Source organism: Sabethes cyaneus, chromosome 1, assembly GCF_943734655.1.
Source record: "Sabethes cyaneus chromosome 1, idSabCyanKW18_F2, whole genome shotgun sequence".
Taxonomy (NCBI): Eukaryota; Metazoa; Arthropoda; class Insecta; order Diptera; family Culicidae; genus Sabethes; species Sabethes cyaneus.
The window spans coordinates 30,311,516-30,338,342 of NC_071353.1; the positions used below are offsets into that span (position 1 = coordinate 30,311,516).

At 40.5% G+C, this 26,827-nt stretch overlaps 1 protein-coding gene across 1 annotated transcript in view; it reads right to left on the bottom strand.

The window, feature by feature from the left end:
• LOC128745178 (ubiquitin-like protein 3) overlaps window positions 1–26,827 on the bottom strand; it is a 132,320-nt gene that overhangs the window by 6,684 nt on the left and 98,809 nt on the right. Inside the window, exon 2 of the mRNA XM_053842196.1 lies at window positions 3,192–3,300. Coding sequence (XP_053698171.1) covers window positions 3,192–3,300 — 109 coding nt within the window. The remainder of the gene's footprint in view (window positions 1–3,191; window positions 3,301–26,827) is intronic.

A 26,827-nucleotide genomic window follows, 5' to 3' on the forward strand; every position in this document is an offset into this window, starting at 1 on the left:
AGTGCTCGCCAGATCTCGCTCTACCTGGTCTTGCCACCTTGCTCGCTGTGCCCCTCTTCGTCTTGTAACTACCGGATTCGGTGTGAAAACCATCTTTGCAGGATAGTTGTCCGGCATTCTAACAACATGCCATGCCTAACGTATCCGTTCAACTTTAACCATTTTCTGAATGCTGGGTTTTCCTCCCGTAGAGTGCTCGCGGTTCATTCTTCGCTTCCATACACCGTTCTCTTGCACTCCGCACAAGGATGGTTATCAGCACGTTAGTCTACATTTCATGCCCGTGGAGGACAACCAGTCTAATTAGCGTTTTGTACAGTGTGGACGTTGTACGGGGGTTCAGATTATTCGACCGCAAGTGTTTGTGGAGTCCGTAGTAGGCCCGACTTCCGCTGACGCGTACGCCTTTTAATCTCACGGCTCGGGTTGTGGTCCTCTGTTGCCATTGACCCAAGGTATACGAACTCATCAATAACCTCAAACTCATCCCCGTCGATTACCACGGTACTGCCCAACCGGCCTCTGTCGCGCTTGGTTCCGCCCACCAGCATATACTTCGTTTTAGACGTATTTATTTTCAACCCAATCTTCTTTGCTTCACGTTTTAGTCCGGTGTACTGATCTACCACCGCCTCAAATTTTCTGCCGACAGCATCCACGTCGCCAGCAAAGTAGATAAATTGACTAGGTTTATTGAAAATCGTGCCCGCATTTCGATCGCCGCTCGTCTTATAACACCTTCAAGCGCAATGTTGAATAGCAGGCAGGAAAGACCATCTCCTTGTCGAAGTTCCCTGTGAGATTCGCATGGGCCCGACAATCCACCCGAGATTTTCACACAGCACTGGATCTCATCCATTGCAGCCATGATAAGTCTAGTAATCTTATCCGGAAAGCCGTTTTCGTCTAAAATTTTCCATAGCTCTTGTCGGTTTACACTATCATATGCGGCTTTGAAATCGATGAACAGATGATGCGTGGGGACTCGGAATTCGCGGCACTACTGGAGGATCTGCCGCAGGGTGAGTAGGGGGCATTTAGGATAGTGATTGCTCGATAGTTCTCACAATCCAGCTTATCACCTTTCTTGTAGATAGGGCAGATAACCACGTCTTTCCACTCCTCCGGTTGTGGTTCCGTATCCCAAATCTTGACAATCAGTTGATGCAGACAGCCGGCCAACTTGTCCGCGCCCATTTTGATACCTTCCAATGCCATCCTTTCCCGCTGCTTTGTTGTTCTTCAGCCGCTGGATGGGCTTCTTTAACTTCCCTTGTCGATGGGGGTGGCACATCTTCGTTACTTGCTACACCAATGTGGTCACTTTCTCCGCTATCATGGTCTTCCGCCTGCACGCCATTCAGGTGTTCATTGTAGTGCTGCTTCCACCTTTCGATAACCGCACGGTCGTCAGTCAAGATACCTCCATCTTTATCTCTGCACATTTCGACCCGCGGCACGAAGCCTTTGCGAGATCTGTTGAGTCTCTGATAGAACTTCCGTGTGTCGTGAAAGCGATACAGCTGTTCGAGTTCTTCGCACTCCTTCTCCTTGAAGAGTCGGGTTTGATGCCTCCGCATCTGTATGTATCGCTCCACAATCTGACGGGTGGCTCTACGCAGCATTTGTACCCGCGCTGCATTCTTCTCAGCCACTATCTGCTGGCATTCCTCGTCAAACCATTCGTTACGTCGATTCGGTGCCACACGGCCTAGGACGTTCTCCGCTACGCTGTTAATGGTTGTTTTCACGGCATTGCAACAGTCCTCAAGAGGGGCTTCATATAGCTCACCCTCTTCCGGCAGCGCGGTTTTGAGACAACGCGTAGTTTTCGGCGACCTCCGGTTGCTTCAGTCGTGCTAGATTATACCGCGGCGGGCGCCGGTATCGTATGTTGTTCACAACAGATAGTTTTTGACGTACCCTTACCATTACTAGGTAGTGATCCGAATCAATGTTAGCGCCCGGATAGGTTCTGACGTCGATAATGTCTGAAAAGTGCCGAAAATCTATCAGAACGTGGTCGATTTGTGATTCTGTTTGGTTGGATAATCTCCAGATGTACCGATGGTAGAGGTTATGCTGGAAGAAGGTACCAAACCACGTATAGCAATGTTCTTGGAGGCGGCGAAGTCGACAAGTCTTAGGCCGTTTTCGTTCGTTTGCGGGTGAGCGCTGAACCGTCCTATCACCGGTTTGAATTCCTCCTTTTGACCAACCTGAGCATTACAGTCCCCGATGATAATTTTGACATCATGTCTTGGGCAGCGGTCGTATTCACGCTTCAACGTTCGCGTAGAATTCGTCTTTGTAATCATCGGTACTTCCGAGGTGAGAGCTGTGCACGTTAATTATGCTAATATGAAAGAATCGGCCCTTGATTCTTAATCTGCACATTCGGGGGTTGATCAGCCACCACCCGATCACCCGCTTCTGCATGTAGCTCATCAATATAAAAGCTGTGCCCAGCTCGTGTGTATTGCCGCAGCTCTGGTAGATGGTATGACCATCTCTATACGCACGTACCATCGTTCCTTTCCAGCATACCTCCTGCAGCACTACGATGTCGAACTCGCGGCTCTTCACTTCCGTAGAAAGCACGTGGGTACTTCCGAGGAAATTTAGAGACCGACAGTTCCATGTTCCTAATTTCCAATCGTTATTCCGTTTTCGTCACCTGGGTCTTTGCCGATTGTTCCGATTAGAGTTATTATTATTACTTACGGAGTCCATTGCTTTGATTTTTTTAGTTGTTCAGGCTTGCAAAACCCGCAACCAACCCCACAGTATCGCCAGAGGGCCAACGTAGCTCGAAGGAGCCCTCCACCCCTGTCAGCATACGACCTTGGTTTCCACCGGGGTTGGTTACTCGATCTCCACCGAGGTTGCTCATTTCCCGGCTGGTACCACGAGGAGGTAGGGGTAGGAGTTGCTGGGTAAGAGGCTGTGGACCACTGTGGGGTCTATTTTATGCCCAGTACACAAGGCACCGATGGTACGCATTACCCGGCAGTTTACCAGTTTCATGAGTGCAATCTATTCGAAAAGTAACCGTTCAGAAAATAGTTGCTCAAGCTGGATGGAGTTGTTCGGGTTGAATAAAAGGCATGTTTTGTTTTCTATGTGCTACACAAAGTTCAATCCCATGTGACGTTCTACTTTCGCTAATAGTAATTTACGATCTAACTTACCATCGGGCCAATTCTCGAACACTGTCAGTGCTATATCTCCTGCTGAATCGGATGGGCTGAAGAGGAATTCTTTCGTTTTTCCGCTGACGAGTATCAGTCGCAGGTTTATCTGTACGTCAGCCGGGACCAAACCAAACAATGGAAAAGAAAAAAAGAAAAATATAGAAAAAAGTGCGATTAGTATCTTTTGAAGCAACAATCTGTATTATCGATAGATGTAAAAAAAAGTTATTAACAACTACTTTTCTGGTTGGGAAATGTTATCAGTTTAATCAAGTTTTCAACGGGAAACAAATTTGGTACAATGTAGTTTTATTTACTTCGTATTGTGTTGCTTACAAAAGAGCCGTTTTTCCCGTCACGCGCCGTAAAAACGTTGATTGTGGTGACGTGCTTGATTTTCCAAACGAAGGTGTCTACGTTCCCCCGCTAGGTACAACAAAGACAAAGAGGGATGAGCTTCGAGACACAGCTAGGTGCGGGAAATACATATTTAATGAATACATTGGCATCGAATCGGAACGGACCACAGGAAATATTGACTCATAAATAAACAAGTTACAGTACAGATACACAAAAACAACCAGCAGACATATGGGCGGGTGAGGGAAATTAAGAGGATTTTGCGGTTTTGTCGAGAGGCTAGGTAGAACAGGTTGGCCGAAATGTCACGTTCCCAGCGGGAAACGGAAGATGTTTCGGCCATAAATCAACATCAATTGTCGAACCATGTATGCTTTGCTTCCATTTCCGTCGCTGGAGTATCGTTTTCTCAAACTCACAAACCAGGTTACGAGGGGTTTCCCCACTGCACTTGTATCAAAAAGTGGGTGAACATAATTTTAAGCACTCCGAATAACAAAATATCCCTCACCAAAAATGATGGTCGCTGAAATTGTTTTGCGAACGAAAAGAAAGTGACATCGTTAACGTGATCTGCATTTGAATGCGCCTTGAGATGTGCTGTTCGTTGCGAAGACGGAGCGCGTTGCATAATTATAACACTAGGCTACATTGTTTGTGTTTCAATATGTGAGCTACTCCGGTAAAACGAACTGCTCAAATTGTTCCCCACAGGTTGGAAACATTGTTGCTGTACAATTTAACAATTTCATCTTCAGAAAATGGTTCAATTTTGCACTTCCAAAAATTTCATACAAATTGACTGTGATAAGTTTCGTCAGCAATTGACAGCTTAATGAGCCAGATAGATGCGATGGTAAAACTATTTTCTAATGGCCCTATAATATTGCGTATTTTGTTTACCTCTATAGCAAGACTTTTTTCAACAAACCCTTTGTTCAACGAATACTGGTTTCGCCGCCTCTTGGTTATGATCCGGTACGGTAAACAAAGATGGGGCTCGATTCGACGCATCTCGAAGGAAAGCGACCAAAGCTTTCGAAGGTCACACTGGGCGGCTTGATACAGCAGTTCAAACAGCTGGTTAATTTAGAGTGTAGGGTGAAGGCATAGTTTCTCTACTTTCGATCTTGATATGAAACAAGAAAAGGTTAGTTACTCAATAAAGGCGTTCAGCATAGAGTGCATTGATTTGACATTAGTATAACGAGACGATGTAAAAAGACTTATCGTTAACCATCGACGGAATTATAAAACTCTACTTCATTACATCATTAGTGTTCTGATGAAAGTCAGTGATATAAACGAATGCAGTTGACGGAAAGAGATTTGCTCAACTGTGTGACAAGTGTGCCATAGTTGGAACGGCTACTCTACGCTTTGGCCTTTTTGCGCAAGCCCATTTCATCATAGTTAATACTTCCGATGGTGGTTGGCATCAACGCACTGATGGCCACATGTTCCGCTTGTGCTAGTGAATTGGATGCAGTCATGGAACGTGAAATCAACTAATATTAGCATGCCAGTGGCATTTGCCACAGCTGGTTGGTTGTATGGTAGAGATGGTCGGGTATGAAAATTTGAATACCCGAACCCGACCCGTACCCGATCAAGAAAAAAATTAAAAACCCGTTCCCGACCCGAACCCGCAAGTTTATTATTTTTGATACCCGAACCCGACCGCAACCCGACGGGTACGGGATGGGCCCGGGTACCCGACCATCTTTAGTGTTAAAAAGGTCAATGGAGATACCCGACCCGACCCGTACCCGGTTTCAAAAACAAAAATTAAGAACCCGTACCCGACCCGAACCCGCAAATTATTTTTTTTCAATACCCGAACCCGACCCGAATCCGGCGGGTACGGGTACGGGTGCGGGTTTCGGGCAAATTTTCCGCTACCCGACCATCTCTATTGTATGGAACATTTATGATTCGCGGTTGTAGGCATAATATAACTAACTGCTGCTAACTGTTATTATTGTTCCAGATGAATGAGAGTAAAGGGAAGACCTATTTTTTAGATCCGATTTGCAGCTGTTGATACTTTTTTTTCGTTAGCAGCGGACTACGACGAATGGTATCTGTTCGAAAAGTTAAATCGTAGGCACAGGTGAATATGATACCAAAAAAGAGTTTCAGAACTCAAACTGCAGCAGTGTTACCAGAACTAAACACTAAACTAAACACACTAAACATATTCAATTCAAAGCATAATTTTGTTACATTTTTTGTAGATATTCCTGTGATGAATATTTGAATAGACTTAATTAGGTTGAAAAGACTAGACTGGAGTGTTGACTAAATTTTCTAAATTGGTTTTCGTAATTTCGTTTATAACAATTTTTTTTTCTGATTTTCATATATTTTATAAAATATAGGATAAGGATTAGAATGAATTAATGTATACAGTTTTAATCTCAATCAAGTGATTTAAAACGGAAGTGTTTTTCAATTCTTAAATAACATAATCAAAAAACGCAGACGCAAAAAAGTGATTCACATTATATGGCAAGCCTCCGACTCAGAGACTACCCGTAAATACTACGGAATGGGATAACGGTAGGTTAGGAAGGACATGCAACAAACAAATCAATCAACCTAAGAAACTAAAGTTTTCAAGTAATTTAAACCGTAAATTCCGAAATACGCGTAAAAAACGTGTAAATACCGAAGTTTGCGGAAAGCGGCTCGTTCCCGACAGTCAGAACAAACAACGTCTTTTAGCTGCGAACTGCATAGATTTTTAGTGTTTTTCTATTGCACAGGATTTTCCTCTACCAGATTCAACGACAACGCCGACTATCTGTTAGTACTTCAGTAGTTTTCTTCCACGAATTGTTTTAAACTGGTAACGCTAAACACGCAACCGATGGCACTTACAATACGAGTAACTTTCAATTAAGCCTAAAAATATCAATTTATGTATCTCTAATAAATTACAATTACAATTACAATTTTACACATTTTTTAAAATAGATTGGAATGTCCGTTTTCCTTTAATGGACCTTGTGGTTTACAATAGAAAAGCGACCAATGGGCCTGGTAGGAATTCTAGTGTATTTTGCATGAAGAGGGTCCACATTTCGCATTGTTAACCATAAAATCGGAACTATAACTCGGAAGACTGATGAGCGGATCGGTGAACATCTCGGAGAGAACCTGAACGAACAGTGGAGTCACATCCACGACGCGATCAGTACTACAGCGCGGGAAGTGTTGAGTACTACTGCTGCAGCCACTTCCAGTGAGTGGTTTGACGCAGAGTGCCAGCGAGTGACTGATGAGAAGAATCGAGCCAGAAGTCACATTTTGGCTGCAACTGTGACACGCCAGAGCAGAGAGAGAGATACCGAGATGCTAGAGCTGCCGAAAAGAGACTTCACCGTCGTAAGAAACGTCAGCACTGGGATCGCGTTCTTGCGGAGACGGCGAATTGCTTCGAGAGGCACAATACAAGAAGCTTCTTTGATACGATCAACGGAATCAGGAACCGGACCGTGCCAACACCTGTTATGTGCAATGACAAGGAGGGGAACCTGATTACCGAAAGATCGGAGGTGGCTAGGCACTGGAAACAATATTTCAATGCATTGTTGAATAGTGAACAAGATGGAACGGTCAACAGAAACAGGATAACGATTGAGGATGATGCACAAGCTGTGGATCCACCAACTTTGGACGAGGAACAGCCAGAGAGCTGAAAACGGCAAAGCAGCTGGAAAGGACGGCATCCCCGCCGAACTTTTGAAAGTCGGCAGCGAACGGCTGTATTGTGCAATCCATCAGGTTATACTAAAGGTATGGACTGAGGAGGAATTACCTACGGACTGGTTGGAAGGTCTCATCTGCCCAATTTACAAAAAGGGCCATCGACTCGAATGCAGCAATTATCGAGGAATTACTCTCCTCAATTCTGCATACAAAATTCTCTCCCGCATCCTGTTTCTCAGACTGAGGCCGTTACAGAAAACATATGTTGGCGAATACCAGTGCGGTTTTCGAGAGGGACGCTCCACGACGGACCAAATGATCACCTTGCGGCAGATCCTCGATAAATTCCGGGAATTCAACTTGCAGACTCATCATCTGTTTATAGACTTCAAAGCGGCGTACGATTCATTTAAACGAAACGAGCTGTGGCAGATTATGCCTGAACATGGTTTTCCAACAAAACTGATTAGGCTGATACGTGCTACCCTTGATGGTTCAAGATCAGGATAGCGTCAGGATAGCGGGTGAGACTTCGGACTCGTTTGTGACGTTAGATGGTTTGAAGCAAGGTAACGGACTATCGAACTTGCTGTTCAACATTGCATTGGAAGGTGCTATTCGAAGGGCCAGCGTGAATAGAAGCGGTACCATCATCACGAAATCTCATATGCTCCTAGGGTTCGCGGACGACATCGATATCATCAGTGTTAACCGTAGAGCAGTGGAAGAAGCGTACACGCATCTTAAGGGGGAAGCTGCGAGGATAGGGCTTATCATAAACTCTACCAAAACAAAGTATTTGGTAGCTGGTAGAGAGCGTGGTAGCCCTTCGGGTGTAGGAACTGCGGTGGTGATAGATGGAGATATTTTTGAAGTGGTCGACGAATTTTTTTACCTTGGTACGTTAGTGACATGTGACAACGATGTGAGCCGTGAAGTAAAAAGGCGGATAGCGGCTGCCAGCTGGGCCTTCTACGGATTACGTAGCCAGCTGAGGTCCTGTAGCCTACAACTCCGTACAAAACTCGCGCTCTAACGGGTGGCAACTAAAATTTTGGATTTTTTTCGCGGCCCTTATGCTCGGCAATACTCGAGCTCAAAGAGAAATGAGAGTATGTATGTGTTTGCTTTTTCTCTCCTCTTTTTGTTAATATTTTGTGTTTTGTTTATGCTTGCCCAGTTTTGCTAAAAACGGCGTCGAAACAAGAAGCATTTCGGGAGCGCATTGTACACTTCTACGAACTGCAACAGAAATCTCGGCAAAAAGTATACGGTACAACATTTGAAAAGCAAATATGTTGCGGCTTTGACTGTTTACCATATCCTAAGATGCCCAACAACTATTCGCAAGCAAGGTAGTGGAATACCAGCCAAAATTATGGACGCAAAAGGACATCGTTCTCTTTCTCGTTTCTTCAACAAAAAGTCCTCTGGTTTGGCTATCAATTAAGATGCACCAGACGAATGTTTGAAGAAAATTTTGATCCCGTTTTTACAAAAACATCATGCAGATAGACAATACGAGTTTTGGCCGGAAAGAACATCATCGCATTACGCCAAAAAAACACAATCGTTCCTGAATACCCATTCGATCCCATTTTTACCCAAAAACCAAGACCCGAAAAATCTGTCTCAGTGCGGCCAATCGAAGATTTCTTCGGAATTTTGAGTTCCTTGGTGTACAAAAATAACTGAAGGGCCACGAATTGCAAACAGTTGATTGGTAGAATCAAGAGATGCATTCGCAAAGTTGACACGACCGCCGTACAACTCTCCTGTTTCGACGTCAAACGAATGCTTCGCCGAACAGCCGATTACGGACCGTTTTCAAATGTACACTAATTTTTTTTCAACAATGGATAATGTATCTTTAATTTCGGCAAATCATATCTTCTTCATGTATCTTTGCCTTTTTTTGGCAGCTTGAGAAAAAAATTCCAAAATTTTAGTTGCCACCCGTTATAAGACGCTAATTCTCCCGGTACTCTACGGCCATGAAGCGTGGACGTTGAAAGAGAGCGACCGACGAGCTCTTGGCGTGTTCGAGCGTAAGATCCTGCGATCAATTCTTGACGGCATATTAGATGAAGGAGTGTGGCGCAGGCGCATGAATCATGAAATATACCAAGTGTACAAAGATGCGGATATTGTGAAGCGACTAAAATACGGCAGGCTACAGTGGACTGGCCACGTAGCGAGGATGCCGGATGAGAGACCAGCAAAAACAATATTTAGCAGAGAACCCGACAGAGGCCGACGACTTCGAGGCAGACCCCGTACTCGTTGGATGAGCACTGTTGATGTGGATGCTAGAGCAGCGGGTTTTAGGAGCGACTGGAGAGCGGCAGCCCAAGACCGAGTAATGTGGAGACAGCTCCTGAATTCGGCATGGATTCGATAAGCGGATTGTCGCCGAAAAAGCAAAGTAAGTAAGTAACCATAAAATGGAACCTAACTTGTTGAAAATTACGAATTTAAGGCATTAATCATTAAATTCAGCTGAAATTTTATAAACTGAACTGTGTAGTATGTTTAGTACTTTCTGTTTCCTGTCATATATCCTCGGAAATAAGAAGCACAAGCTAATAAACGCCGAAACTGTACCCGAGGTCCATTATAGGTAAAGAGTCCACTATAGGTTAACTTACCCTATATGTATAATGAATATGTGCACTTTTTGGTTACGTACTAACAACTGACCACGTAACGGTAAGTGTTTTAATTTGTGTGAAGTGCGTTAAATATACATGTTAATGTAATGTAATGTAATTTTGAACTAATGCAAAAACTGATCGCAATTCCTATTGGTTTAAATTTCACTTGGAACTATTACTGGTAATACTATGGCATTTTATCTTCAGCCCTCTTTCTAGATGTGAATAATTGCTGACTAATGCTATCAATCCTCAGTTTGAGAACTGTCATTCCTTTTGCCTGCTTACATTAACTCGCGATGGAAAGGTATTATAAATTTCAAACCATTTCGAACGCGATGAATTATAACCGTCGCGGACGAAATCGTCGCCAGAATCGTCATGAGTGCAAATCTCATTTATTTTGTCAAGTAAACTATCCGCTTATGTGCTAGTCAAACAAAATATATTCGCTTAACTCACCTATAGCCAAGAGCTTTTGACATTTGCTTTTCGCCGCGACGAGGGGCTCGTCTACACGATTATATTCTAAAAATCGCGTAAAATTCCAAAATTTGCGTAAAAACCGTGAACAAAAAAAAATTCCAGCGCCCATACATGAGAATATTTACCTGTAGCTGTTGATGTTTTATTTTACTGAGCGGCAAAATGAAAACTTGTATAGAGTAGGGTGGGGCATAAGTGCGACGCTTGAAGTTGTCATCAATTTTCATGAGATATAAAGAAGCACAACAATAAAATATATTTTATATTAATGCAATAACTCAATATCTTCACGTTCAACTATAAATCATCTGAAGTAATAGTGTCATGCAAAATAAATTCTTGATTTTTCTGATCAAGTGCCGAATCGCACTTTTGCCCCACTACCGGAGCAATGTTTCGAAACTTGAATCCATGAAATTAGCACAGCAATAGCCGACAAAACTGTAATATCTTCAATCCGTGATCCATCAGATTGAAACGTTTTTTTTTGTTTCACCAGCGGACAAACACTGTTTTGATCCGGCCAGCAGCTGTAGAGCACACAGTCTTCTGTAAATTTTCCATTTCTAGAATCAATACAGTGCCTAAAATTGTACATAATTACCTAAGCATTTTTGATTGGTCCTTGAATCGCACTTTTGCCCCGCTAGGCGCTTGATGTGGTTCGATCAAATTATGGAAAAGCGAAATATATTTTGTAAATTCTTCTGAGTGTGAATGTGTTGATATCGTATTTGGCGCATAAGGAAATATTTAATCAAAATCGCTCTAAAATAACATTTAAACATAACTCAGCAAGTATGCTTCGTAAACAACAAATTCAGGCTGTCAAAGTAGTCACCCATCCATGCCAATGCAGTCAATTTACTCGGAATCTGCCCTGATAAATCATTGAATGAGTAACTTTGCTGGGCTGTCAGTTTTGCTTAGTGGCCTAGCTTACAGAGGAGTAATTCTGCTGAGTAGAAAAAGTGGAAATTTGTACAATGTAGTGATTAGGCATGGCATGGTATCTTTCGATGACGTGGTTAATGGGGGAGGGGAGAGGATGGGAGTGGGTAAATGATTTTCTTATTTTTGGAACCAACAAGGTGAAATTTTTTTATTTATCAAATTTGTTGATTATTTTCGGTGAAATGATGACAACCTTACATTCCTTTTTTAGTACGTCACGTTCCAGTCTACTATCCTTCGACTATCATCAGACGCTAATTATTCGGCAGGAATATTCCCCTTTGTCACATCAGTTTGCTTCTAATGGGCTCGAGTTCATTCCACCCACTTGCCAGCACGAGTTAAAAAGTGTAAATTTGGAAATACAACTGTGTATATTTCTGTGCTATAAGTCCAATGATAATAAAGCACAGGTTGACCAGATCGTATAATCGTATTGGTACCTCTCCTGTGTCATACAGTAAAAGCAATCGAAGCGCTCGGGAATTACGTCACAACGTTTGTTTTGTTGTTATAAATTGCATTGAAATTTTCCAACCACGTGGTGTACTTGGTGTAGTAAACAAATTCAAGGAATTCAGGAATACGAGAAAAACCAATTGCAGTTTCTTTAGGGATCATCTGATTGCCTCACTTAATTCCTGTCACAATAATATACAAACTCAGGTTGAGCTGCAATGTAGGATCACGCGTATAACACAAACTGTCCCGTAAACACGCGAACAGTTTGCCATGATGTGCCCTTGTGGAATGAGAAGCTTCGCAATTTCCGTCGGAAGGCTAGGCGTCTGTTCAACAGGGCCGAAATCATGTCTAACTGGGAAGATTACAGAGCTTCCCTCATCAAATACAACGCTTAACTATGCGAAGCCAAAAGGAAATCGAGAGTCAAATTTTACGAAAGCTTTCAAACTCTGCCAGAGGCTACGCGTCTGCAGAAAGCGATGTGCAAGGACCACTGCAATGGTCTAGGACAATTAAAAAAGAGGATGGGAGTCTCACTGTTACCACCAGGGAAACTCTGGAAGTTCTAATGAACCCGCACTTCCCTGACTCGACAGTGACCACTGGACAAGACATAGGCGGGGGAATGGGTCATTACACAATGCGCCAAATGACTCGGTTCTACTTGCACGCCGATTGTTTACGGATGCTTCTATCAATTGGGCATTCAGCTTTTTTGAACCAATGAAATCTCCAGGTCCGGATGGTATTCTACCTATTTTCTTACAAAAAACGGACGGTGTTATAATGTCCGAGCACATCAATCTCTTTCGTGCCAGTTTCACTTTGGGAATTGGGATATACCCCGGAGAATTGGCGGAAAGTAAAGGTGGTTCATACCTAAGGCTGGCAAAGAAGACAAAACCATGCTTAAGGCTTTCAGACTGATAAGTCTGACTTCAACGCTTCTTAAGCTGATGGAGAAAATCACGGCTAACTATATCCGCAATGAGTTTTTAAAAACTCTCCGTTACATGTAAATCAACAGGCATACCAACACGGTAAATCCACGGAAACCACACTGTACTGCTTAGTGACATTAAAAGCACTTTGTGCTTTTCTTGATATCGAAGGCGCTTTCGATAACACGCCCTTCGCGTCAATTCATACGGCTCTCTGTTAAAAGAGGATCGTCCACACTATCAATGAGCTGGATTCAAGCAATGCTGTCAAGCAGAGAAATTACAGCATCATTGGGAGATACGTCGGTCACGATTTCGGTGATCAAAGGATGTCCACAACGAGGAGTTCTCTCCCTTCTACTCTGGTCACTGGTGGCCGACACATTCCTTCACAAGCCATCACAGCTTGGTTATAAGACCATTGCTTACGCCGACGACGTTGTACTTATCGTCAGAGCAAAGTTTGACGCAGTATTGTCAAGTCGCTTGCAAGGAGCTCTAAACATCACCATGTTTTGGTGCTCACAAGAGGGACTTAATGTAAACCCCACCAAAGCAGTCGTTATACCATTCACTAGGCAACGGAAATATACCATTACTCCCCCTATACTGAATGGTGTCAGACTGGGCTTCAGTAATGAAGTCAAACACCTCGGAATAATTCTCGATAAAAACTGAACTGGGCCCACCTATATTATCCTGTTAAGAAAGCAACTTCGGCTATCTGGACATGTAGCTCACTCTTTGGCAAAACCTGGGGATTGAAACCGCAACTAGCATTTTGGTCATATACTACTATTGCACGACCTAGGATAACCTATGCTGCAGTCGTATGGTGGACAAACGCGAATGAGGTGACAGCACAAGCCAAACTAAGCAAAGTTCAGCGCCTGGCCTGTCTTACAGTTACCAGTGCCTGTGAGGAACGTGCTGCTCGAGCCAAAGATGCTGATACCAGTGCCATGCGTACAACACCTACTGCAGCCATGGAGGCATTTGCATCTTCGTGTGAAGAAGGAAGCAGAGCTCAGCACACTACGGTTGCAAACGAGTAAAATTATACTCGAGTAAAACTATCGATGACCGATTTGGTCACCTTCGCATACTTCGGGAGTTCACTCTTAGTAACTTCAGTCTCTGACTGCATGGAAGCCAGGCCCAATATGGACGTTCCTTATGAGGTGATTCAAACAGATCGCTCAATGTGGAATAATGGAGAGCTCGATCTTCCATCTGGAACTATCTGCTTTTTACAGACGATTAAAAATGGGGGCCTGCAAAGGGCCCGGAGTCTACAGACCCGGTATCAGGGAAGCAGCTATCTGATTATACATCTGTCTTAGCCACTATCTCAACATACATCTGTGCAACAATATGCTTGAAATGAAAGTACAGGCATGCGAAAATCGGTATCTTCACGGACAGCCAAACAGCACTACTGGCATTCAAGTCCGCCAAACGCGTGTCCAAATTAATTTGGGAGTGCAGCAGAGCATTGAGGGAGCTGTCTCGCCAAAACAAAGTTTTATTACTTTGGGTGCCCGGTCACTGCGGAATCGAAGACAATGAATTCGCTGGCAACCTAGCAAGACAAGGATCAGCTCAGCAATTTATTGGTCCTGAACCGTTTCTGGGCACCTGCACATCCGCCGTGAAAGGCGAATTGATGACATGGGAAAAGCTGGAAGTAGTATCCCGTTGGAATCAAACACAGGGTTGTAGACAAGCTAAACAGTTTATCTACCCTCCAGTAGCTAAAAAGCTACTCCATTTAACTCGTAGTGAACTACGCACAATCACGGGATTCCTAACGGGACACAGCCCGCTCTTTATCATTTAAAGAATATCGGCAAGGTATCATCCGACACCTGCCGCTTTTGTAACTCTGAACCTGAAAGTTCAGCGCATCTGCTCTGCAATTGCTGGGTCTTGCATTATCAAGGCACAACTTCTTCGGAAGTTTCCTTCTTACTCCATATTAGGTATGGAGCCTAAATTCCAAAACGACCATTGGCTTTATAAACCATGTAGTACCGAATTAGGGCACAGGATTACAACTATCCCGCTTAACTCCATCAATGGGTATGAGCGGTCCGTAAACTGTGTACAGCAATCGGGGCCTGTCGCAGCGGCCTTTTAACCCAATAACCTTCTGGCATACAAAAAAAGTAGTTGCCATGAGCACATAGTTTGTTGTATCAGTTTTTTTTACTAATATAATCAAGCACGTCTTTCTTCCTAACCTGCCTCTTTACTATCATTGCTTTAAGTCTAGCTTTATCTCATTGAAGTAAAAGAGGGAATATATGAGAAAAAAATTGTTTTTTACTTTACAGAGAGAAAAAAGTGAAAATTGGTGGAAATGAGTAATGTTGCTATGCTATAAATGTTGTTCAGTGGTGATAGTTCAGGCCAGGGCAGGGCGAGTGATTTTTTCTTCTCTAATTCAACATTCTAACTAGACAGACGTCAAGGTCATCAAGGTGATCGACTCGGTTTAACGCTTGCCCATCAAGAACGGACACGAAGAAATTTAGCGTTTAAGTTCGATAGAAAGTTTTCACTTCACATTTAGTACATAAATTTGTCCAATAAAGTTTGCAGACGATAACAATCCTCGATGCTACGAATCGTCAGGTAGACTTTAAAGTCATTGGCGTAAACTGATCCTTAGAATGAGCTACGTCATTGAAAAACAAGCAAAAATGGACCGAGAATGCAACCTTGCGGTACACCAGCTTCAAGCTTGATTAGTAAAACTCTGTCACATAGAAATTATTTCAGCCACTTAATAAACCACTGTGCAACTCACAAGCTGTTGAATCTTTATCACAAGCACAAATATGTTGAATCTTTAAGTAAGTTGCTGTTGAAAGTTACAGCTACAGATTGTTTAATAGAGAAACTAAAAACATTATTTATCTTGTCGCTTTATGATGTTTCTCCTTTTTAACAAAAAAGTGTAAATATTTCATTTCATACGAAGAACCGCGACACGAGTTGGGTATTTGCTAGTCCCTCTGTAATGGAAAGTTCTATTGCTTTGCTTTATCGTCTAATGCTCATGAAATCCCACTGAAGGCAAAACAAATCGTTTATGTGACAGCTGTAATACGACTAACCATTCGCCGCTGACCTTGGTGCTGTTGTTGTGCTACAGCAACGATATTCCATAGTTTCATATTTCATTGCTGCAGACAGACCCGCCGCACGCCGCTGCAAACATGAGAATATCGTTGAACTCCATACGTCATTCAACTAACCAGTCAAGTACAGGCTCACGATGAAGAGAATCAGTATTGTACTAAAAGCAATTACGCCCTGTACAGATCCTCTATCCCGTCCTGTCCAGCATTTATAACAGGAGGTATCAAATTACGTCAGCTTCGCAGCCAGATTGGCGCCTTCAGTATTCTATTCGGGGTTTTGACTTTCATTAGTTGATATTCCACGAGAACGAAAAACGCACGGACAGTGGGAACAAAGATGTGGTCTTTGACGATGGATACTGATGGCAGCAGTTTCGGAATTAGCAGGACGTGCCCTTATGCTTGAAAGCAGACGACCGACATTGCTCAATACACTAGCATCATCATAGTTATGACCAACAGACTCGATCGAAAATTCAATCGGAGAGCAGATTTCGGTACCCGTAGTGAAAAGGATGAATGACATGTCGAATAACTAGACGTGGAGATGTTGTAGGGCATAAATATTTACATTTTTGCGTTCTGTAAATTGACTTTTTTGCTAGACACAAATGCACATTATAATAAGAACTATTTTTCGAAGAGGTTTGCGTAACCGTGGGAACCTAATAGTTATTAGGTAAGTTGATTCAATTCTGCAGTATTTAAATGATTTTGTATTAATAGCGCTCAATCAGTCACTCAACGACAGGTTAATTCCAATTTCTTGCTTCGTAGTATGTTTCTTTTATTTCTTAACATCGATGTAAACGTCAGTGTGGTTACCATTACTATGGAAAATATAGAATAGTCTCAAGATATTATGAAACTTTTATTCTTAGACATAAAAAATATCAGCAGTTAAAAGAAAATAGAAAAATAAACCGATTACTTTCAAAAATATCCGATTTTTCGAAACATTACCTTTTCTGAGTAGTCTTAAAAGTCATTGAAAATGATAAATACAAAAGCGAAAAATAGATTCTCGAATATAGGATGCAAATTGCATCTAAAATTCTATCTGAGTTTGCGCTTTTTCAGCGTGTTATCCAAATCCTGAAGTAACTATGTGCTTGTGTCAAACTATAGTTGCGATACAGTATAGCAACTATAATTGTCCGGTAAGCGATAATAAACCGAATAAAAACTAAACATACAAATAAAACACACGTGTGAACGAACACTTGGAACACCAATAAATTCCTAAGCCCAGAAAAGTTAACGCACAAATTAACTTTATAGAGCGTTGCGCGAGAATTAATATTCGCTTAACTTTTACGAACAATTAACTTTTTTGAGAGTTAAGAGTCCACTGTATTACGGTTGAACAAAACGTGAAGGAGGAAGAGTGGAAGCGCACATTAGCTTCGCTGTTCGTCGAAATTTGATTAAATTAGGAGATTCTCGGGTTAGAAATGTTTGTTATTTCCAGCCGATTACTATTGGATTCGAACCAAAGGATTCTATGATTCGAGATTCGCCAGTATTGCATAATCTTTTAACCATATGATGAGGACTGGCTCAAGGGTTACGCAATACCGGTGTTATGGAAGTATGATTCAATGGAAGGAATTTTTCTTCTTTTCTCGTTTTTTTTTTTCAATCGCCGAAGCCAGACGGCGACTTGACAATTTCTGCACGTGAATCGACCGATAAACAGCGAATAGCGGTTAACACCAAGCAAATCCTTTTGCGTTGGTAATCATCTTCAATGCAGAAACAGTTTGCCTTAACGGTACCGCAATTTTGCACGAATGTCACTTTGTTTAGTCGTTTCAAAACACAAATATTGTTGACGATACGTGACATGCGCACCTAATTGAGAAATTTTCAACCATATTGTGCCAGAAAGCTGTGGCAGCTCACATTCTGTCGCATGGTTATAACTACACATTATTGGCAAGAATCGAGGTGTCATGAATGTGCAAAAATGCGATTAAGGAAAGCTGTCGAAATGACAATCGCTTAGATTTGTGCTGTGCATAGTAAAAGGTGTTTAAGATATTGGACATTTTCCGGCAAATTTAAAAACAATCTTACAGAAAAGTATTATTAATATACATATAGCAAGAATTGAACAGTGTTGACTAGACTAGTCAACCAGTTTCAGCTGTCCTTGTATTCGCAGAAAAAAAGCATTTTGGTGTTGTATTTGATTAATTATTAATTATTAAATATTTATTAAAGAAAGCAGTTTCCACTTCGACTTACCTTCAGTTGCTTTGGCACTACTCTTGGCGATTTACATTTTATTCTTGACTTGTTTTCCTCTAGCTGCTGCTTGCAATGAGAACCCTTCTACAAATCCGCTCTCCGCAAAAATTGTTTCAATTAGTGATATATTGATTCACCATTAATTATGCATATAATTTACAGTTAATATATAGAAGTACATTGAACGTGACAAGCAGCGGCTAGAGGGCGACGAAACTGTGGATCTAATACCGAAAGGACAATTCGCTTCATGTTTTCGCAAGAATGACAGTACGATACAAAGTGGAATAGTTAAAAATGAATTGCTTCAACTTCAATGAATAAAGCATATACAGTGGTTTGTTGCATTCAAATCTTTATACATAATTGGTTTTGTTTTAGATAAATGTAATCGATACAAAAGAGATAAACAGAATTTATCAGCAAATTCGACAAGACTACAAGACCTTACAGGTTCCTGTTTTTGTAGTAGAACCTTAACTTCCCCAGGAACTAATATATCTTGGCGTTTTTTTTTCATATTTTTTTGAAACGATGGTTCTACAATTGATGAAGGGACGGTAGGGGAAAGAAATGAAAATTTTTGGTGAAGGAGGGGGAAGAGCAGAAAGGAAGGGGGGGGGGGTATTGGTAGCTATGCTTGACAAGTAGTCATTTTGACTCCTACCTTTTGTCCAATACTGGAAGGTGCATGAGTCGAACCAAGCTGTAATCTGAGATTATAACCGGATTCGAACCCACAACACCCTCCAGGGCATGTGGTTCGCTGGTACTTGTACCTTTGAACCATAGAGGCGCTGGACAAAAGGAGACCGCAAAATCCACTTCTCAAGGATAGCTACGCGTGTTGGTTGTGTTATCGACGCATATTGTGCCGCTTCCTGCATCAATTGCAGATTACCACCGAGCGAGAAGTTTTAATCTAACTACTATTTACTTTCAGGACGACGACACTGTGCCGGCCCTTACGACTTGCAAGGTACTGCACGTGACGCTGTTCGTCCGTCAGCGTATGTTAGCCGCGTTTCTCGGCGCGGGTTTTCGAGGGAAGGCCCCGTTCCTATGTAAGTCTAGTCTGTTTTTTTTTCGTTTTTCCTTTTTAGTAAGTGTCTACTAGTCTTTTTGAGACCTCTTTGGTTTGGTTAATGGAATAAAATATCAAACAACTTTATTACTTCCAGGTTATTTTATATTACATTTGATGTGAAACATTGGATCGTCAGATGGGACCATTCCGAAGCAAATTTGTTGCATACACGAATGGGTAAAGCTTCGCAGAAATGTTGTTGCCCTCCATTATTACATCACAAAGTGGAAAACTGTGGAGAGTGGAGAAAAATGCACTTGTCGCAAACAAGGACGAGAGGCCATGAAAGTTGATTATGATGACGCTTAAAAACCACTAATAATTGAGAAAAATTTTACTACCTCGCTAGTCGATGATGCGTTCACATGTACTTACTGCACGCGTTAGTGACATAGCAAGTTTTATTTGGTAAGGTAAAACAACGTAAATGTTTAGCTAGTGTGATAGTTTGCAGTACTATAGTGTTGAGTAAAGTTAAGTTGAACAAAAATACTAAAATTACCCGAGCAGGAGCGAAGAGCAAAATAATATAAAAACAATATCATACTGTGTTATAATGCCATATTTTGTTATTGAATAGTTATGGTGATACATTGATAACACATTTTGATATTGAGTAGATATTTAAAACAGTGGTTGTAAGATGAGTTTAATAACTGATTTTGTTATCATATCTTATTTTGACCTTAAAATGACATTCGAAATGTTTCATAAATTTTTTTTTATGATTAAAGAAATTTTTGGATCATAAATATTTTATAAAATGATTTTTTAATATCTCATATGCTACTACATTTGTTATTCAATACCTTAATAATACTAAAATATGTTATTATAAACTCTGAATACGGTCATGTTATTGCTTTGTTATTCAAATAACACAAGTAGTTATTGTTTTGGCCTTAAAGGAGCAAAATTTAGATATTATTTTTTTGTTATTTTACCAACTATGTCAGGCAAAACAAGACCAATTTTTAACCGTTATGTGTTCGACAGGGTACCCGGGTACCTTTTCAGATTTCAAAGTAAGAAATTCTAAAGTTTTCTTCGACCCAGGATACTGAAACTCTGTGACATCTCAGAACTAGCTAAATTACAACTTTTCATAAAATAAGTTTTCATGTAGCACTTAAGGGGGAGGAAAGGGGAAGCTTCGAAATTTTTTACCCTTTAAGTGCTCGACAAGGGTACCCGGGTACCCACAAATTGAAATGCTTGTAACTTTGGCAATATTTGACCGATTTGGACCAACTTACCACCTAAAGATTCAGGAACTTATCCACTTTCAATGGGGTTACAACAGAACCGGAAGTAGTTCATCTGGTTTCCGGAAATCTGGTATTCCGAGGATGTGTTCCGGAATTAAAGCTAAAAAGTGCTGAAAAGGATTTTTCTATCTTCGCTAAAGAGATAGAAGGCTACTGTCTTCTAGAAAATTTCTTGTAATAACATGCTCTAAAACTTTGCAGAACCCGTAAATGTGTTATATTGAAATTGAAGAAAAATATAAATTTTATTTTACTTTTAGGGGGATTAATCAAAATTTTAATTTCACCAAACGATAGAACTTTTAATTTCAAGAAACTCTTCCAAAGCCTTTATAAACCTAAAGTCAAGTTTTCCCACTCAAAACTGTAATACGCTTGTTTATTGAAGCACTGGTTTTGAACCACTGTGAAGCCCCACGGGAATATGTTGCGGAATGGCCATGCCGGGGCAAAATCATTAGATAGAGTTAAAACAATGAAAAACGACCTTCCGGAGTAATTTCATGAATTTAGATACCCATATTGCCAGTGTTGCAATCCAAACAGTGCTGTGGCCGCAGGAGGTCCCATGGGAACTTGTTCCAGAATGGCCATTCCTAGGATAAATCATTATACTGTTTTAAAACTATGAAAAATAACCTTTCGGAGTCATTTGAGGAATTTTGGATACCCATATTACTATGATTACATCCAAAATCTTAAAAAGTGCTTTAATTCCGGAACACACCCTCGGAATACCGAATTTCCGGGAATCAGATGAACCACTTCCGGTTCTGTTGTAACCCCACTGAAAGTGGATAAGTTCCTGAATCTTTAGGTGGTAAGATGGTCCAAATCGGTCAAACATTGCCAAAGTTACAAGCGTTTCAATTTGTGGGTACCCGGGTACCCTTGTCGAGCACTTAAAGGTGTTTTTTTTGTCGAACACATAACGGTTAATAAGAGTTATTCGATTTCCATAACACATTTTGATATTATTTTGCTCTTCGCTCCTGCTCGGGTAAATACGTACTTTGTTACTAAATAAAGACTAAAAATGCTAAAAACCTAATCATCATTCGTATAGTGACGAATTCTCGTTTTCGTTGGAAGCTTTTGACAAGTTGTGGTTAACCAAGCCGTATACAACAGGAAGTAAAACATTTTAAATTGGGGTAAACTGCGATATTACTGGACGCTTTCTATGATTGGACAGGCTTCAGTAAAACGTAGGTTTTAGAATCAATTGACGCTTAATTCCTGTCAAAGTATACAAATTACTCAGTTTATTCGACTGTAAAAAATTTTCATATAGAATTTAGACCAAATTCAAATCAAATAATGGTCCATCTCACTAATAGCTATTGCAGTTATCGTGAAGTGACGTTTTCGGTTTCGATTTTGGACTTGGTAATAACACATGTGATGTGCGTGATGCAGTTGGTAATGTAGGAGAATGTGGCAAAAGGGTTTGTTTTGGGATGCTGTATATTGTATGTATATGTTAAAGAATAATATTTACTCTTACAACTTATTTTTACTTGCACTTACTCAAATTAATAACAACTTGCTTATTCTTACTCAGCAATTCATGAAAAAAAAGGATCTATCAAAATTTATAAGTACTCCTATTTCGTTCAAATTTTGCTAACTTATTCAATTTCCAAAAAAAAATGTAAACAAACGCACTACGCAACGTTAACGTAGGTGAATTATGTTCCGAAGACGTGTCGATTTCTATCTCAAATAGCAAGTAAGACCTATAACAATGGTTCCTTTCACCACTAGGTGGATTAAATCAGGTTTTATCAATTAACTCTAGAGCTCTCGGGTCCAGGCTATGACAATGCAATAGATAATGAACACAAAGTAAAAGCTCTTTAGCTGAACTTTAGCAAGACATTTGATCGCCCTGATATACCAATACTACCCATAAAATTGTAGAAAAATTGGAATTAGGTTTTTGAATTTGATTAAATCGGCAACCAATAATTAAATTCAAGCCCAGGTCAAATCACACAGTCCTCCAAGGGCTTCATTTGGGACCACTTTTTTTTTTATTTGTACGGCAACGACATCTCCTTTGTTCTCAAACTTCACTTTTCACTTTCACTGATTCAACTAGCACTTAAAGTGCTAATTTTTGCCAACGACATGAAACTATTTTTGGAAATAAGAAATGAAGAAAACACCATGCATTCCAGAATAAGGCGGTTCTACGTAAACAAAAACAAGTATATTAGAAGGAAAAAAACTGGCTGTGGTAGAAATAAACGAAACTTCACCCTAATCTTTCTCGTTGAAAAAATAGTGTTTTGGTTAAATATCAGTAGTGTATTGAGTAATCTCTATCTCCATCGATCACGACACCTATTGGACGAACAGGTAAAATACAGCTACGCATCGTCAGAGACGTAGGGTAACCAACGAATTTTGGACCCCATTAGCAGCTGTACATAATTTGGACACCTATAGCAAAATCAAATGGAAGTGTTCAAATTATGTATAGTTGCTGATGGGGTCAACCCACCCAGTTAGCTTCGGGGTACGATGCTTGCGTAGAATCAGTAGGATCGTTGCACTAGCCCCGTAATTGTTCTGTACTCTAATAACCGGCTGCAAAGTCTGTCGATAAAGACGGGTCAAGTTCTCAACAGGACACTTATGGCTTTTTCTGATGGGGTCTAGAATAGGTTGGTTACCCTATAAGCTCGTTGTATTTCGTCAGAGTATGGAATATTGTACCATGGTGAATATGAAAACCAGTATTTTTTGACATTGCATTTTGTTCATAAGACGAAATATCCTCAAAAAACTAGGATTACCAATTTTTACCAGTTACTGATTGAGTTTAGAAAATAATAAATACAGAAAATACAATACAGAGTGTCAGAAAACAAACCTCTGAATGATTCCATGCTATCTTAAAAATCGAGTAGACAGCATTTAGCTGAAACTTTGTACATTAAATTTTTATTATTTGTAGTCTTCCACATTGGTTTACAGCGATTTTTTCAAAAGTTGTTATTTAAAAATAATACTAAAGATATTTTTATAGCGATTGGTTTATTTGATTTCACCTGAACGCAGGTAATTTCGATCAGTACCTATCCCTCGTCAAAGTAGCCGATTTATAAAAGATTGTACTAATATTCATTGTTCAAAAGCAAGTTTTGATCGTGAGGATTCTTATTAACTATGCTTTTTAATTCAATCTTCTAAGAATCGACTACTTTAGATGAAAGATCGGAATTAGGAGCTGATTGGAATTACATGCGTTCGCGGTATTCATTTTCAATGAGGAAGTATTTAGAATGGAATTGTATTGACCTAAACTTTTCTGTTAGGGCTATTCACGATAACACGGTTCAAAATTTTCTCCTTGTTCAATCATGATTTTTTCGTTTGTAACGCTCAAATTAACTAAGGGGGGATTCTACTCTGGAATGTCGAAAAATAATAGATTTTCGTAAATTTTTTGCGAATTTAAACTAAGTATTGGAGTATTTTGGTTTGGTTCAGGTATATTTGAAGATATATTTTTTATTTTTTGAAAATCAGAATAGTGATTATTATGCTAGTGGCAGCTGGGCGCGTGGATGCTCTCTTGAAAGCAGTTCCTTGCTGGCGGTACGTGCCGGGAACCAACGGAGTACACTGCAGTCGCTTTTTACGCGAAGGATACGTTCCGCTAAATCAAAACCGCATAAAAAACCGCGTAAATTCCGAAAATCGCGTAAATTCCAAAATTCGCGTAAAAAACCGCGTAAATTCTGAAATTCGTAAATTTCGAAATTCGCATAAAAACAAACCGCGTAAAAAAACTGCGTAAAAAGTGACTTCACTGTATTGAAGAATGGATTTCAACAGTGACTTTGAAGCTTTAGGTCAATACCTAACTTATTACGTACCGGTTTTTGAAAATTCGAAAAATTACCAAAATGGCGGCCATCTTTCCTATAGAAAGGTGTTTTTTCATCAAAAATCGTCAATTAAGAGCTCATAAAAAATTGAAAAATCGAGATATCAAAAAACGGTTTCGTAACAATTTAGATAATTCATTTTTACATGCTGGAAAAAATTTCAGCTAAATCGGACCACTAGATTCTGAGATACACGTACCGCCAGCTAAAAAAACATGGTTTCAAGAAAAACCCGTTTAAAGTTTCGTACAGCAAAGCAATGCACTTCCCTTGAGGTGACCCCACAGTTTTCGCCGTAAGTTTCTAGATCAGATGTCCTAATATCCTTTTGGCATGACCTTTCTGATGCTACAAGGGTCTCGAAAATGCAAAAAAATAAAACTCGATTTTTTCGACTTTCCAAAGTAGGGTCCACCCTTAAACCAATGCAAAAATACTGGTTTCAAGTAGTCCTAAATCAGTGTAGCGGTTGCGTAATACACATAATTTTGAACTTCATTCTACAAAAATAATTTCTTAGCAATCTACCGTAAACTCACATAATTCTTCGCATGGTTTGTAATTCTGCGCACCGCATATTTTGCTTATAGCGTTTTTGTTTTTTAACCTGGGGTTATTCCAACCGACCACTAAATAACCAAACATTTTCGCGAGCATAAACAAACGTTTTCGGGTTGTCAGTGTATTGCTTATTGCGAGGTTCAAACTGTGAAAAAACTCAGTGCGAACTCGTCGTCTAAAAAGTGCAACCCAGAGCGAACCTAAATTCAACCTGAGTGAAAAAACAAACGTTTTGACAGCCGTTCAATTGGAACTGGAGCGAACCTAGATTGAACCTAAGCAAAAACAAAAACGGTATTAATAATCATAGCATTCTCAATTGAATAGCTTTATGTATACATATATTCCTAGATGAGTTAATTAAGATAAAAATTTGCGGCAATTTGAAAGTTTTGGTTGCAATGTGTGGTGCGCAGAGTTACGCACTTATCGCAAAATTAGGTGCGTTTAAGGTAGGAAAACTATAAAGTTTTTTACAGAAATTTTTATTGTGGAGAAAAATTGCAAAGAAAAATAGGTAAATGGATGATTAGCCATCATTAAACACAGATAATATTTTTTTCAGATTAATTCTCAAACGACTGTACGGAAGTGACTCCAAAATAGTCACGTCACTCGCCTCGCAGAATAAGGGTGTATGATTAGCAAGCTTATTTTTAATGGTTTCCAGCTTTTCGGGTATTACATTGTAATAGAAAAGCAATCTTGAAAATTATTTGAAGGTGGGAATTAAGAGGATTTTTGATTAACCCTCATTTAAACTGGTTGAATATTTTAAAATATTGTTTCTACATAGCTGCTCTGAATGATTATTTGCAGTTAGAAATAATTTGAGCTGAAATACTCTCTGTCCAAAAATTTGCGTACTTGTAAGAATGTTCGAAGTTGAATCATTATTATTGGAATTGGCGATCATAAGCTCCGTTTGGTAATTATAGTCATTTTCATTTTGTGTTCTATGGAGAAATTTACTTTTACGTCACTAAACGAGAATGACATTAGCTGGGGCTCGTATGTGAGGGACGAGATGGGAGCAAAGAGTGGAGGAGAGGATCCGGGAGTTTGGAATTTAATATTGTTGATATTATTCTTGCTGCAAATTGTGTCAGTGAAGGCCCCAGCTTAGGTCAAAATTTTATCGTGTAGATTTCAATTAAAAAATATACTATTTTTTAATAAAGAAATTTCTGACATATTATAAAACTCTACAGGTATACATTAATCGTGATCATCCGGAAACTAAGACCAAGTATGCGTTTACAACAGCAAACGTCTTAACGTTCGCAACCAGCAAAAATCGCAATGTCGGAATTACCGTATCCATTTCATACCTTTTCTTAACCTTGACTACGGGCTTAAACGCGGACAACGCAGCGGCCGAAATGCTTTTCGGATTAGTCGGACGCAACAGCGGAACCAGATAGTTCGAGCTGGGTACCATTCCGGGGAAATGGCCAATCCCATTAAACGAGAAGGGCTGTAAACAGGACAACTTGAAGCCAAAGTTAGCCGCCGCGGCTGCCGAACTGGCAGCTACAACTGCTGTCGGTGTCGGTGGAGTACCGATCGATCCAGCCGGCCCCATCGATACTCCGATGTTTCCTACACTGGTCGGAGTTGGCTGTGACAGTAGGTGCGGAATGTGTGCAAAAGGACTGGTACTGCTACTGCAACTATCACTGTTGAAGCTGGATTCCATCGGTTCGGGTGCTTCCTTTTTAGTAATCACAGAAGAAGTGCTAGATAAATCGCAAATTGTGGAAGTTACGGGCTCTTTTCCAGGATCTAGTAGCGCTTGAGATTTCTCTGCTGCCGCGGCAGCAGCGCTAAACTTTCTAG